Source organism: Procambarus clarkii, chromosome 67 (assembly GCF_040958095.1).
Source record: "Procambarus clarkii isolate CNS0578487 chromosome 67, FALCON_Pclarkii_2.0, whole genome shotgun sequence".
Lineage (NCBI taxonomy): Eukaryota > Metazoa > Arthropoda > Malacostraca > Decapoda > Cambaridae > Procambarus > Procambarus clarkii.
The window spans coordinates 10,897,023-10,909,848 of NC_091216.1; the positions used below are offsets into that span (position 1 = coordinate 10,897,023).

The following is a 12,826-nucleotide window of genomic DNA, read 5'->3' on the forward strand; positions in this document are numbered from 1 at the left end:
AAGATCACATCTCCAGAAGATCAGATCACATCCCCAGAAGATCACATCTCCAGAAGATCACATCTCCAGAAGATCACATCTCCAGAGGATCACATCTCCAGAAGATCACATCTCCAGAAGATCACATCACCAGAAGATCACATCTCCAGAAGATCACATCTCCAGAAGATCACATCAACAGAAGATCACATCTCGAGAAGATCACATCTCGAGAAGATCACATCCCCCAAAAGATCACATCTCCATAAGATCACATCTACAGAAGATTACATCTCCAGAAGATCACATCTCGAGAAGATCACATCACTAGAAGATCACATCTCCAGATGATCACATCTCCAGAAGATCACATCTCGAGAAGATCACATCTCCAGAGGATCACATCTCCAGAAGATCACATCACCAGAAGATCACATCCCCAGAAGATCACATCTCCAGAAGATCACATCTCCAGAAGATCAGATCACATCCCCAGAAGATCACATCTCCAGAAGATCACATCTCGAGAAGATCACATCTCCAGAGGATCACATCTCCAGAAGATCACATCTCCAGAAGATCACATCACCAGAAGATCACATCTCCAGAAGATCACATCTCCAGAAGATCACATCACCAGAAGATCACATCTCGAGAAGATCACATCTCGAGAAGATCACATCTCCAGAAGATCAAATCTCCAAAAGATCACATCACCAGAAGATCACATCTCCAGAAGGTCACATCACCAGAAGATCACATCTCGAGAAGATCACATCTCCAGAAGATCACATCTCCAGAAGATCAAATCTCCAAAAGATCACATCACCAGAAGATCACATCTCCAGAAGATCACATCACCAGAAGATCACATCTCGAGAAGATCACATCTCGAGAAGATCACATCTCCAGAAGATCAAATCTCCAAAAGATCACATCACCAGAAGATCACATCTCCAGAAGATCACATCACCAGAAGATCACATCTCGAGAAGATCAATATGCCAATTACTGAGAGCGGCGATGGAACACATTTTGCCCAAACCTCCCTGCAGTTTTCAAAATATCCCAAACATCCCAAATTCGACGCTTGAGCCATATTTTGAAGCCAAATTCTTGCTCTCTGCACGTATTCGAAGTTTTAAATTACGATTTTTTTCCCAAAATAAGCCAATAACTGAGAGCAGCAATAGGTCACATTTTGCCCAAACCCCCCTCCAGTTTTCAAAATATCCAAAACATTCTAAATTCGACCCTTGACCCATATTTTAGAGCCAAATTCTGGCTCTCTGCACGTATTCGCAGTTTGAAATTACGAATTTTTATACCGAAAATATGCCAATTACTGAAAGCGGCGATGGATCACATTTTGCCCAAATCCTCTCTTTAGTTCTCAAAATATCCCAAACATCCCAAATTCGACGCCTGAGCCCTATTTTGCAGACAAATTCTGGCTCTCTGCACGTATTAGCAGTTTGAATATACGATTTTTTTTACCGAAAATATGCCAATTACTGAGAGCGGCGATGGGTCACATTTTGCCCAAACCCCCCTGCAGTTTTCAATATATTATAAACATCCCAAATTCGACGCTTGAGTCATATTTTGGAGCCAAATTCTGGCTCTCTGCACGTATTCGCAGTTTGAAATTACGACTTTTTATACCGAAAATGTGCCAATTTCTTGAATGCATCGATGGATCACATTTTGCCCTAACCCTCCCTGCTGTTTTCAAAATATCCCAAACATCCCAAATTCTACACTTGAGCCATATTTTGGATTCAAATTCTGGCTCTCTGCACGTATTCGCAGTTTGAAATTACGACTTTTTATACAGAAAATAGGCCAATTACTGAAGGTCAGGTCAGGTCAGGTTGTGTCAGGTCAGGTTGAATCAGGTCAGGTTGCGTCAGATCAGGTAGCGTCAGGTCAGGTTGTGTCAGGTCAGGTTGCGTCAGGTCAGGTTGCGTCAGGTCAGGTTGCGTCAGGTCAGGTAACGTCTGGTCAGGTTGCGTCAGGTCAGGTTGCGTCAGGTCAGGTTGTATCAGGTCAGGTTGCGTCAGGTCAGGTAGCATCAGGTCAGGTAGCGTCAGGTAAGGTTGTGTCAGGTCAGGTTGTGTCAGGTCAGGTTGCGTCAGGTCAGGTAGTGTCAGGTCAGGTTGCGTCAGGTCAGGTAGCATCAGGTCAGGTTGCGTCAGGTAAGGTTGTGTCAGGTCAGGTTGTGTCAGGTCAGGTTGCGTCAGGTCAGGTTGCGTCAGGTCAGGTAGCGTCAGGTCAGGTCAGGTAGGGTCAGGTCAGGTAGCGTCAGGTCAGGTTGCGTCAGGTCAGGTAGCGTCAGGTCAGGTCAGGTTGCGTCAGGTTAGGTTGCGTCAAGCCAGGTTGCGTCAGGTCAGGTAGCGTCAGGTCAGGTTGCGTCAGATCAGGTTGAGTCAGGTCAGGTAGCGTCAGGTCAGGTTGCATCATGGCAGGTTGCGTCAGGTCAGGTAGTGTCAGGTCAGGTTGTATCAGGTCAGGTTGCGTCAGGTCAGGTTGCGTCAGGTCAGGTTGAGTCAGGTTAGATGTCATTACCTAAACCATGACTGACATATGAGGGTGATAGTATCTGTGTTCCAGTAGCATGTGTGAGAGAATCTTTGTGAACCACAATTATTCCTGATAGAATCTGTACGTACCAGAAATATCGAAGTTTAACTGTTTTATGATATATAAGGAGATAAAGAGAAAGATATGTATAGAGAGAGGACGACATGGAGACAGAGAGAGTAAGCCACACAAGCACACATATACTCAAACTGAGACAAATATGAAAGTTTTACGTGTTCATTGTTGACTCAAAATCCGGAATTCTAGGTTCGATTACCAGTGGCTGCAGAAATGGCTTGGGCACATTTCCTCTCACCTAATGCATCTGTTCACCTAGCAGTAAATATGAACCCAGTACTTAGTCAGCATGTTGTGGGGTTGTATCGTGGGGTAGGGTAGTAATTGGACCTACAAAGCCGTTCACGCCTAAAATGTTTGGGCACATTTCCTCTCATTAAATGCATCTGTTCACCTAGCAGTAAATTGGTAGCCAGGAGTTAGTCAGCATGTTGTGAACTGGTATCATGGGAGAGCGAGAGAGGCAGAAATACAGAGAAAGAAACAGGCATAACATACAAATACCATACCTTTCAGTACCATATAAGTTAGTAAATTATTAACCTTCATGAGACAAAAAAAACACTTGAGTCTCTCTCTTTAAATTTTACTTCCGTGTATATTAATTTAAATGTCGAAAAATGCCCTCAATATTGTCTAAGTTATCAACGTGTTGGTCTCCTTCTGGGCTTCACACTCCCCCTTCAGCTTCCAGTCAAGACGTCATCCTCCTCCTCCTCCTCCCCAAATAGCCCAAACAAAAACCCATCCACGCCAGGCAAATTTACGTCGGAGCTTTACCCTGTTTATTACGCCCAAATACAATAATTACAGATATTATTTACTCAAACGTATCGAAGTTAACTGTTGCAGCCAAATATATATTTTGTTCAGCTGGAATATTGGAGCATTTAACCGCCGACGACATGTTACCAAATTACTCAATATAAATATAAGAACCAGCTTTGGAAAACTTGGCGACCCCAGAATAGCCTAGTCGGATGGGAATCTGTTCTCATGAGAACTGACGTGTGTTCGAGTCTGTCAAAACGGTGTAACTACAGGGCACAGATTTGTGCGTGTCCCGTCCTGTAGCTGCGTCCGTCCATCTCGACTGTGAGGTCTCTGGGTAGCTAAAACTTGACCTGACCTGACCTGACCCTGGGATGTGGGGAAGGGTGGAAGTCCGGGGGCCCACGGACACACACCTGGACCCGAGTTAGATTAGGTAAGGCGAGGTCAGGTCGTGTCGGGTCAGGTCGTGTCGGGTCAGGTCGTGTCTATATAATAAAATAAATAATATGTCTATATCTAATGTCTGTAATCATTATCTAATATATCTAATGTAATGTAATGTAATATGTAATGTAATGTAATATGTAATGTAATGTAATATGTAATGTAATGTAATATGTAATGTAATGTAATATGTAATGTAATGTAATGTAATATAATGTAATGTAATGTAATGTAATGTAATGTAATATGTAATGTAATGTAATGTAATGTAATATGTAATGTAATGTAATGTAATGTAATATCTAATGTAATATATATGTAATGTCTATGTAATAAAATAAATAATATGTCTATATCTAGTGTCTGTAACCTAATATCTAATGTAATGTAATATCTAATGTAATCTGTATATCTAATGTAATATATATGTAATGTCTATATAATAAAATAAATAATATGTCTATATCTAATGTCTCTCGTCGGGTAAATCGTCGGGTAAATCGTCGGGTAATTTTTACCCGTTTTTTACCCGTGTAAAAACGGGTAAACCCGACAGGTAAACCCGACGGGTTTACCCGCCGTGTAAGTCGTCGAATAAATAAAATAAAATAGTCGAAAATCTGTTCTCGTGATAACTGACGTGTAATCTGTAAACTAAACACGTCGGGTAAACCGTCATTGTAAACCGTCGGGTAAACTGTCGGGTAAACCGTCGGGTAAACCGTCAGGTAAACTGTCAGAGTAAAGCGTCGGGTAAACCGTCGGGTAAACGTCGGATAAAACGTCGGGTAAACTGTCAGGGTAAACCGTCGGGTAAACCGTCGGGTAAACGTCGGATAAAGCGTCGGGTAAAGCGTGAAAGACCCCTGCCAGTGTGTTGCTGGAGACCCCTGCCAGTGTGTTGCTGGAGACCCCTGCCAGTGTGTTGCTGGAGACCCCTGCCAGTGTGTTGCTGGAGACCTCTGCCAGTGTGTTGCTGGAGACCCCTGCCAGTGTGTTGCTGGATACCCCTGCCAGTGTGTTGCTGGAGACCCCTGCCAGTGTGTTGCTGGAGACCTCTGCCAGTGTGTTGCTGGAGACCTCTGCCAGTGTGTTGCTGGAAACCTCTGCCAGTGTGTTGCTGGAGACCCCTGCCAGTGTGTTGCTGGAGACCCCTGCCAGTGTGTTGCTGAAGACCTCTGCCAGTGTGTTGCTGGAGACCCCTGCCAGTGTGTTGCTGGAGACCCCTGCCAGTGTGTTGCTGGAGACCCCTGCCAGTGTGTTGCTGGAGACCCCTGCCAAGTGTGTTGCTGGAGACCTCTGCCAGTGTGTTGCTGGAGACCCCTGCCAGTGTGTTGCTGGAGACCTCTGCCAGTGTGTTGCTGGAGACCTCTGCCAGTGTGTTGCTGGAGACCCCTGCCAGTGTGTTGCTGGAGACCTCTGCCAGTGTGTTGCTGGAGACCCCTGCCAGTGTGTTGCTGGAGACCTCTGCCAGTGTGTTGCTGGAGACCCCTGCCAGTGTGTTAAGGCTTAAGAGAGTGATGCAAAGGCCTAAGAAAGTGATGTAGAGGCTCAAAGGAGGGATGCAGAGGCTTAAAGTGGTGATGCAGGGGCCTAAGAAAGTGATGCAGAGGCTCAAAAGAGGGATGCAGAGTCTTAAAGTGGTGATGCAGAGGCTCACGAGAGGGGATACAGAGGCTCAAGAGAGGGATGCAGAAGGTCAAGAGAGGGATGCAATGCCTCAAGAGAGGGATGCAGAGGCTCAGGTGAAGGATGCAGAGGCACAAGAGAGGGATGCAGAGGCTTAAGAGAATGATGTAGAGGCTGAAGAGAGGGATGCAAAGGCTCAAGAGAGTGATGCAGAGGCTAAAGAGAGGGATGCAGAGGCTCATGAGAGGGATGCAGGAGTTCAAGAGAGGGATGCAGAGGCTCAAGAAAGTGATGCAGAGGCTTAAGAGAGGGATGCAAAGGCTCAAGAGAGTGATGCAGAGGCTAAAGAGAGGGATGCAGAGGCTCAAGAGAATGATGAAGAGGCTCAAGAGAGAGCTGCAGAGGCTCAAGAGAGGGATGCTGAGGCTCCAGAGAGGGATGCAGAGGCTCCAGAGAGTGATGCAGAGGCTGAAGAGAGAGATGCAGAGGCTCAAGTGAGTGATGCAGAGGCTCAAGAGAATGATGTAGAGGCTTAAGAGAGGGATGCAGAGGCTCAAGAGAATGATGCAGATGCTCAAGAGATTGATGCAGAGGATCAAGAGAGGGATGCAAAGGCTTAAGAGAGCGATGTGGAGGCTCAAGAGAGTGATGTAGAGGCTCTGGAGAGTGATGCAGAGGATCATGAGAGGGAAGCAGAGGCTTAAGAGAGTGATGCAGAGGCTGAAGAGAGTGCGGCAGAGACTTAAGAGAGGGACGCAGAGGCTCAAGAGAGGGATGTATAGGCTCAAGAGAGTGATGCAGAGGCTCAAGAGAGGGATGCAGAGCCTGAAGAGAGTGATGCAGAGGCCCAAGAGAGGGATGCAGAGGCTCAAGAGAGTGATTCAGAGGCTTACGAGAGTGATGCAGAGGCTTAAGAGAGTGATGCAGAGGCTTAAGAGAGGGATGCAGAGGCTCAAGAGAGGGATGCAGAGGCTCAAGAGAGGGATGCAATGGCATAAGAGAGGGATGCGGAGGCTCAAGTGAGAGATGCAGAGGCACAAGAGAGGGATGCAGAGGCTTAAGAGAGTGATGCAGAGGCTCAAGAGAGGGATGCAGAGGCTTAAGAGAGTGATGCAAATGCTCAAGAGAGGGAAGCAGAGGCTTAAGAGAGTGATGCAGAGGCTGAAAAGAGTTATGCAGAGGCTATAGAGAGTGATGCAGAGGCTCAAGAGAGTGATGCAGAGGCCCAAGAGAGTATGCAGAGGATCAAGAGAGTGTTGCAGAGGCTCGAGAGAGTGATGCAGAGGCCTCAAGAGAGGGATTCAGAGGCTTATGAGAGTGATGCAGAGGCTGAAGAGACTGTTGCAGAGGTTCAAGAGAGGAATGCAGAGGCTCGAGAGAGTGATGCAGAGGCCTCAAGAGAGGGATCCAGAGGCTTAAGAGAGTGATACAGAGGCTGAAGAGAGTGTTACAGAGTCTTAGGAGAGGTATGCAGAGGCTCAAGAGAGTGATGCAGAGGCTCAAGAGAGTGATGCAGAGGCTCAAGAGAGTGATGCAGAGGCTTAAGAAAGGGATGCAGAGGCTCAAGAGAGTAATGCAGAGGCTTAAGATGGTGATGCAGAGGCTCAAGAGAGTGATGCAGTGGCTTGAGAGAGGAATGCAAGGGCTCAAGAGAGTGAAGCAGAGGCTCAAGAGAGTGATTCAGAGGCTTAAGAGAGTGATGCAGAAGCTTAAGAGAGTGATGCAGAGGCTTAAGAGAGGGATGCAGAGGCTCAAGAGAGGGATGCAGAGGCCCAAGAGAGGGATGCAGAGGCTCAAGAGAGGGATGCAGAGGCTCTATTGAGGGATACAGTGGCACAAGAGAGGAATGCAGAGGCTTAAGAGAGTGATGCAAAGGCTCAAGAGAGGGATGCAGAGGCTCATGAGAGGGATGCAGGAGCTCAAGAGAGGGATGCAGAGGCTCAAGTGAGTGATTCAGAGGCTTACGAGAGTGATGCAGAGGCTTAAGAGAGTGATGCAGAGGCTTAAGAGAGGGATGCAGAGGCTCAAGCGAGGGATGCAGAGGCTCAAGAGAGAGATGCAGGGGCTCAAGAGAGGGATGCAGAGGCTCAAGAGAGGGATGCAGGGGCTCAAGGGAGGGATGCAGAGGCTCAAGTGAGGGATGCAGAGGCACAAGAGAGGGATGCAGAGGCTCTTGAGAGTGACGCAGAGGCTCAAGAGAGGGATGCAGAGGCTTAAGAGAGTGATGCAGAGGCTGAAGAGTGTTGCAGAGGATAAGAGAGGGATGCAGAGGCTCTGCATCCCTCTCTTGAGCCTTTGCATCACTTCCAAGAGCCTCTGCTTCCCTCTCATGTGCCACTGCATCCCTCACTTGAGCCTCTGCATCCCTCTCTTGAGCCTCTGCATACCTCTCTTGGGCCTCTGCATCCCTCTCTTGAGCCTCTGCATCCCTCTCTTAAGCCTCTGCATCACAATCTTGAGCCTCTATATCACTCTCCTGATCGTCTGCATCACTCTCTTCAGCCTATGCATCACTCTCTTGAGCCTCTGCATCCTTTTTTGAGCCTCTGCATCACTTTCTTAAGCCTCTGCATCCTTTTCTTGAGCCTTTGCATCACTCTCTTGAACTCCTCAAGAGAGTGCTCAAGAGTATTATGCAGAGGCTCAAGAGAGTGATGCAGAGGCTCAAGAGAGGGATGCAGAGGCTCAAGCGAGTGATGCAGAGGCTCAAGAGAGGGATGCAGAGGCTCAAGAGAGGGATGCCGAAGCTCAAGAGAGTGATGCAGAGGCTCAAGAGAGGGATGCAGAGGCTCAAGAGAGTGATGCAGAGGATTAATAGAGGGATGCAGAGGCTTAATAGAGTGATGCAGAGGCTTAAGAGAGGGATGAAGAGGCTCAAGAGAATGATGCAGAGACTCAAGAGAGTGCTGCAAAAGGCTCAAGAGAATGATGCAGAGGCCCAAGAGAGAAAGGTAGAGGCTTAAGAGAGTGATGCAGAGGCTTAAGAGAGGGATGCAGAGGCTCAAGAGAGTAATGCAGAGAGTCAAGAGAGGGAAGCAGAGGCTTAAGAGAATGATGCAGAGGCTCAAGAGAGTGATGCAGAGGCTCAAGAGAGTGATAGAGAGGCTCAAGAGAATGATGCAGAGGCACAAGAGTGATGCAGACGATCATGAGAGTGATGCAGAGGATCAAGAGAGGGAAGCAAAGGCTTAAGAGAGTGATGCAGAGGCTGAGGAGAGTGATGCAGAGGCACTAGAGAGTGATGCAGAGGCTTAAGAGAGTGATGCAGAGGCTTAAGAGACGGATGCAGAGGCTTAAGAGAGGGATGCAGAGGCTCAACAGAGTGATTCAGAGGCTTACGAGAGTGATGCAGAGAATCAAGAGAGTGATGCAGAGACTCGAGAGAGTTATGCAGAGGCCTCAAGAGAGTGATTGAGAGGCTTAAGAGAGTGATGCAGAGGCTGAAGAGAAGTTGCAAAGGCTCAAGAGAGGGATGAAGAGGCTGAAGAGAGTGATGCAGAGGCTCAAGAGAGGGGATGCAGAGGCTCAAGATTGTGATATAAAGGCTAAAGAGAGTTAGGCAGAGGCTAAGGAGAGGGATGCAGAGGCTCAAGAGAGTAATGCAGAGGCTTAAGAGGGTGATGCAGATGCTCAAGAGAGTGATGCAGATGCTTGAGAGAGGTATGCAGGGGCTCAAGAGAGTGATGGAGAATCTCTAGAGAGTGAACGACATTTCTTACCGAAAATATGTCAATTACTGAGAGCAGCAATAGGTCACATTTTGCCCAAACCCCCCCTGCAGTTTTCAAAATATAGCAAACATCCCAAATTCGCCGCTTGAGCCATATTTTGGAGCCAAATTCTGGCTCTCTGCACTTATTCGCAGTTTGAAATTACGACTTTTTATACCGAAAATATTCCAATTACTGAAAACGGCGATGGATCACATTTTGTCCAAACCCTCCCTGCAGTTTCCAAAATATCCCAAACATCCCAAGTTCAACGCTTGAGCCATATTTTGGAGCCAAATTCTAGCTCTCTGCACGTATTCGCAGTTTGAAATTACGAATTTTATACTGAAAATATGCCAATTACTGAGAGCGGCGATGGATCACATTTTGCCCAAACCATCCCTGTAGTTTTCAAAATATCCCAAACATCCCAAATTCGACCCTTGAGAATTATTTTGGAGCTATATTCTGGCTCTCTGCACGTATTCGTATTTTGAAATTACGACTTTTTATCCCAAACATTCCAAATTTGACGCTTGAAAATAAGCCAATTACTGAAAGCAGCGATGGGTCACATTTTGCCCAAACCCCCCGGCAGTTTGCAAAATATCACAAACATCCCAAATTCGACCCATGAGCTATATTTTGGAGCCAAATTCTGGCTGTCTGCACGTATTCGCTATTTTAAATTACGACATTTTATCCCAAACATCCCAAATTTGACGCTTGAAAATATGCCAATTTCTGAGAGCGGCGATGGATCATATTTTGCCCTAACCCCCCTGCAGTTTGCAAAATATCCCAAACATGCCAAATGCGACTTTTGAGCCATATTTTGGAGGCAAATTTTGGCTTTCTGCGCTTATTCGCTGTTTGAAATTACGACTTGCTTCCAGTCAAGACGTCATCCTCCTCCTCCTCCTCCCCAAATAGCCCAAACAAAAACCCATCCACGCCAGGCAAATTTACGTCGGAGCTTTACCCTGTTTATTACGCCCAAATACAATAATTACAGATATTATTTACTCAAACGTATCAAAGTTAACTGTTGCAGCCAAATATATATTTTGTTCAGCTGGAATATTGGAGCATTAAACCGCCGACGACATGTTACCAAATTACTCAATATAAATATAAGAACCAGCTTTGGAAAACTTGGCGACCCCAGAATGGCCTAGTCGGATGGGAATCTGTTCTCATGAGAACTGACGTGTGTTCGAGTCTGTCAAAACGGTGTAACTACAGGGCACAGATTTGTGTGTGTCCCGTCCTGTAGCTGCGTCCGTCCATCTCGACTGTGAGGTCTCTGGGTAGCTAAAACTTGACCTGACCTGACCTGACCCTGGGATGTGGGGAAGGGTGGAAGTCCGGGGGCCCACGGACACACACCTGGACCCGAGTTAGATTAGGTAAGGCGAGGTCAGGTCGTGTCGGGTCAGGTCGTGTCGGGTCAGGTCGTGTCTATATAATAAAATAAATAATATGTCTATATCTAATGTCTGTAATCATTATCTAATATATCTAATGTAATGTAATATGTAATGTAATGTAATGTAATATGTAATGTAATGTAACATGTAATGTAATGTAAACTAATATGTAATGTAATGTAATGTAATATGTAATGTAATGTAATGTAATGTAATATGTAATGTAATGTAATATGTAATGTAATGTAATATGTAATGTAATGTAATATGTAATGTAATGTAATGTAATGTAATGTAATATGTAATGTAATGTAATGTAATGTAATGTAATATGTAATGTAATGTAATGTAATGTAATATGTAATGTAATGTAATGTAATGTAATATCTAATGTAATATATATGTAATGTCTATATAATAAAATAAATAATATGTCTGTCTAGTGTCTGTAACCTAATATCTAATGTAATATATATGTAATGTCTATATAATAAAATAAATAATATGTCTGTCTAGTGTCTGTAACCTAATATCTAATGTAATCTGTATATCTAATGTAATCTGTATATCTAATGTAATGTAATATCTAATGTAATCTGTATATCTAATGTAATATATATGTAATGTCTATTTAATAAAATAAATAATATGTCTATATCTAATGTCTCTAACCTAATATTTAATGTAATGTAATATCTAATGTAATCTGTAGATCTAATGTAATGTATATATATAATGTCTATAAAATAAATAAAAAATTAAAAACTAAAAATTAAATAAATAAAATTGAATAAATAAAAATGAATAAATAAAGCGCCGAATGAATCGCCGAATGAATCGTAAATCGTCGGGTAAATCGTCGGATAAATCGTCGGGTAAATCGTCAGGTAAATCGTCGGCTAAATCGTCAGGTAAATCGTCGGGTAAATCGTCGGCTAAATCGTCAGGTAAATCGTCGGGTAAATCGTCGGGTAAATCGTCAGGTAAATCGTCAGGTAAATCGTCGGCAAAATCGTCAGGTAAATCGTCGGGTAAATCGTCGGCTAAATCGTCAGGTAAATCGTCGGGTAAATCGTCGGCTAAATCGTCGGGTAAATCGTCGGGTAAATCGTCGGCTAAATCGTCGGGTAAATCGTCGGGTAAATCGTCGGATAAATCGTCGGCTAAATCGTCGGCTAAATCGTCGGGTAAATCGTCGGGTAATTTTTACCCGTTTTTTACCCGTGTAAAAACAGGTAAACGCGACAGGTAAACCCGACGGGTTTACCCGCCGTGTAAGTCGTCGAATAAATAAAATAAAATAGTCGAAAATCTGTTCTCGTGATAACTGACGTGTAATCTGTAAACTAAACACGTCGGGTAAACCGTCATTGTAAACCGTCGGGTAAACTGTCGGGTAAACCGTCGGGTAAACCGTCGGGTAAACGTCGGATAAAACGTCGGGTAAACTGTCAGGGTAAACCGTCGGGTAAACCGTCGGGTATACGTCGGATAAAGCGTCGGGTAAAGCGTGAAAGACCCCTGCCAGTGTGTTGCTGGAGACCCCTGCCAGTGTGTTGCTGGATACCCCTGCCAGTGTGATGCTGGAGACCCCTGCCAGTGTGTTGCTGGAGACCTCTGCCAGTGTGTTGCTGGAGACCCCTGCCAGTGTGTTGCTGGATACCCCTGCCAGTGTGTTGCTGGAGACCACTGCCAGTGTGTTGCTGGAGACCTCTGCCAGTGTGTTGCTGGAGACCCCTGCCAGTGTGTTGCTGGATACCCCTGCCAGTGTGTTGCTGGAGACCACTGCCAGTGTGTTGCTGAAGACCTCTGCCAGTGTGTTGCTGGAGACCTCTGCCAGTGTGTTGCTGGAAACCTCTGCCAGTGTGTTGCTGGAGACCCCTGCCAGTGTGTTGCTGGAGACCCCTGCCAGTGTGTTGCTGAAGACCTCTGCCAGTGTGTTGCAGGAGATCCTTGCCAGTGTGTTGCTGGAGACCCCTGCCAGTGTGTTGCTGGAGACCCCTGCCAGTGTGTTGCTGGAGACCCCTGCCAGTGTGTTGCTGGAGACCTCTGCCAGTGTGTTGATGGAGACCCCTGCCAGTGTGTTGCTGGAGACCCTTGCCAGTGTGTTGCTGGAGACCCCTGCCAGTGTGTTGCTGGAGACCTCTGCCAGTGTGTTGCTGGAGACCCCTGCCAGTGTGTTGCTGGAGACCTCTGCCA

The 12,826-nt window shown here is 45.7% G+C and overlaps 1 protein-coding gene across 1 annotated transcript; it reads left to right on the forward strand.

Annotated features, from left to right (window-relative positions):
• Nucleotides 1-11,459: 11,459 nt before the first annotated feature.
• On the forward strand, nucleotides 11,460-11,879 carry LOC138355340 (testis-specific H1 histone-like). Its single transcript, XM_069310222.1, has one exon. It carries the CDS (start codon nucleotides 11,460-11,462, stop codon nucleotides 11,877-11,879), a length of 420 nt encoding a protein of 139 aa, XP_069166323.1.
• Nucleotides 11,880-12,826: the final 947 nt, after the last annotated feature.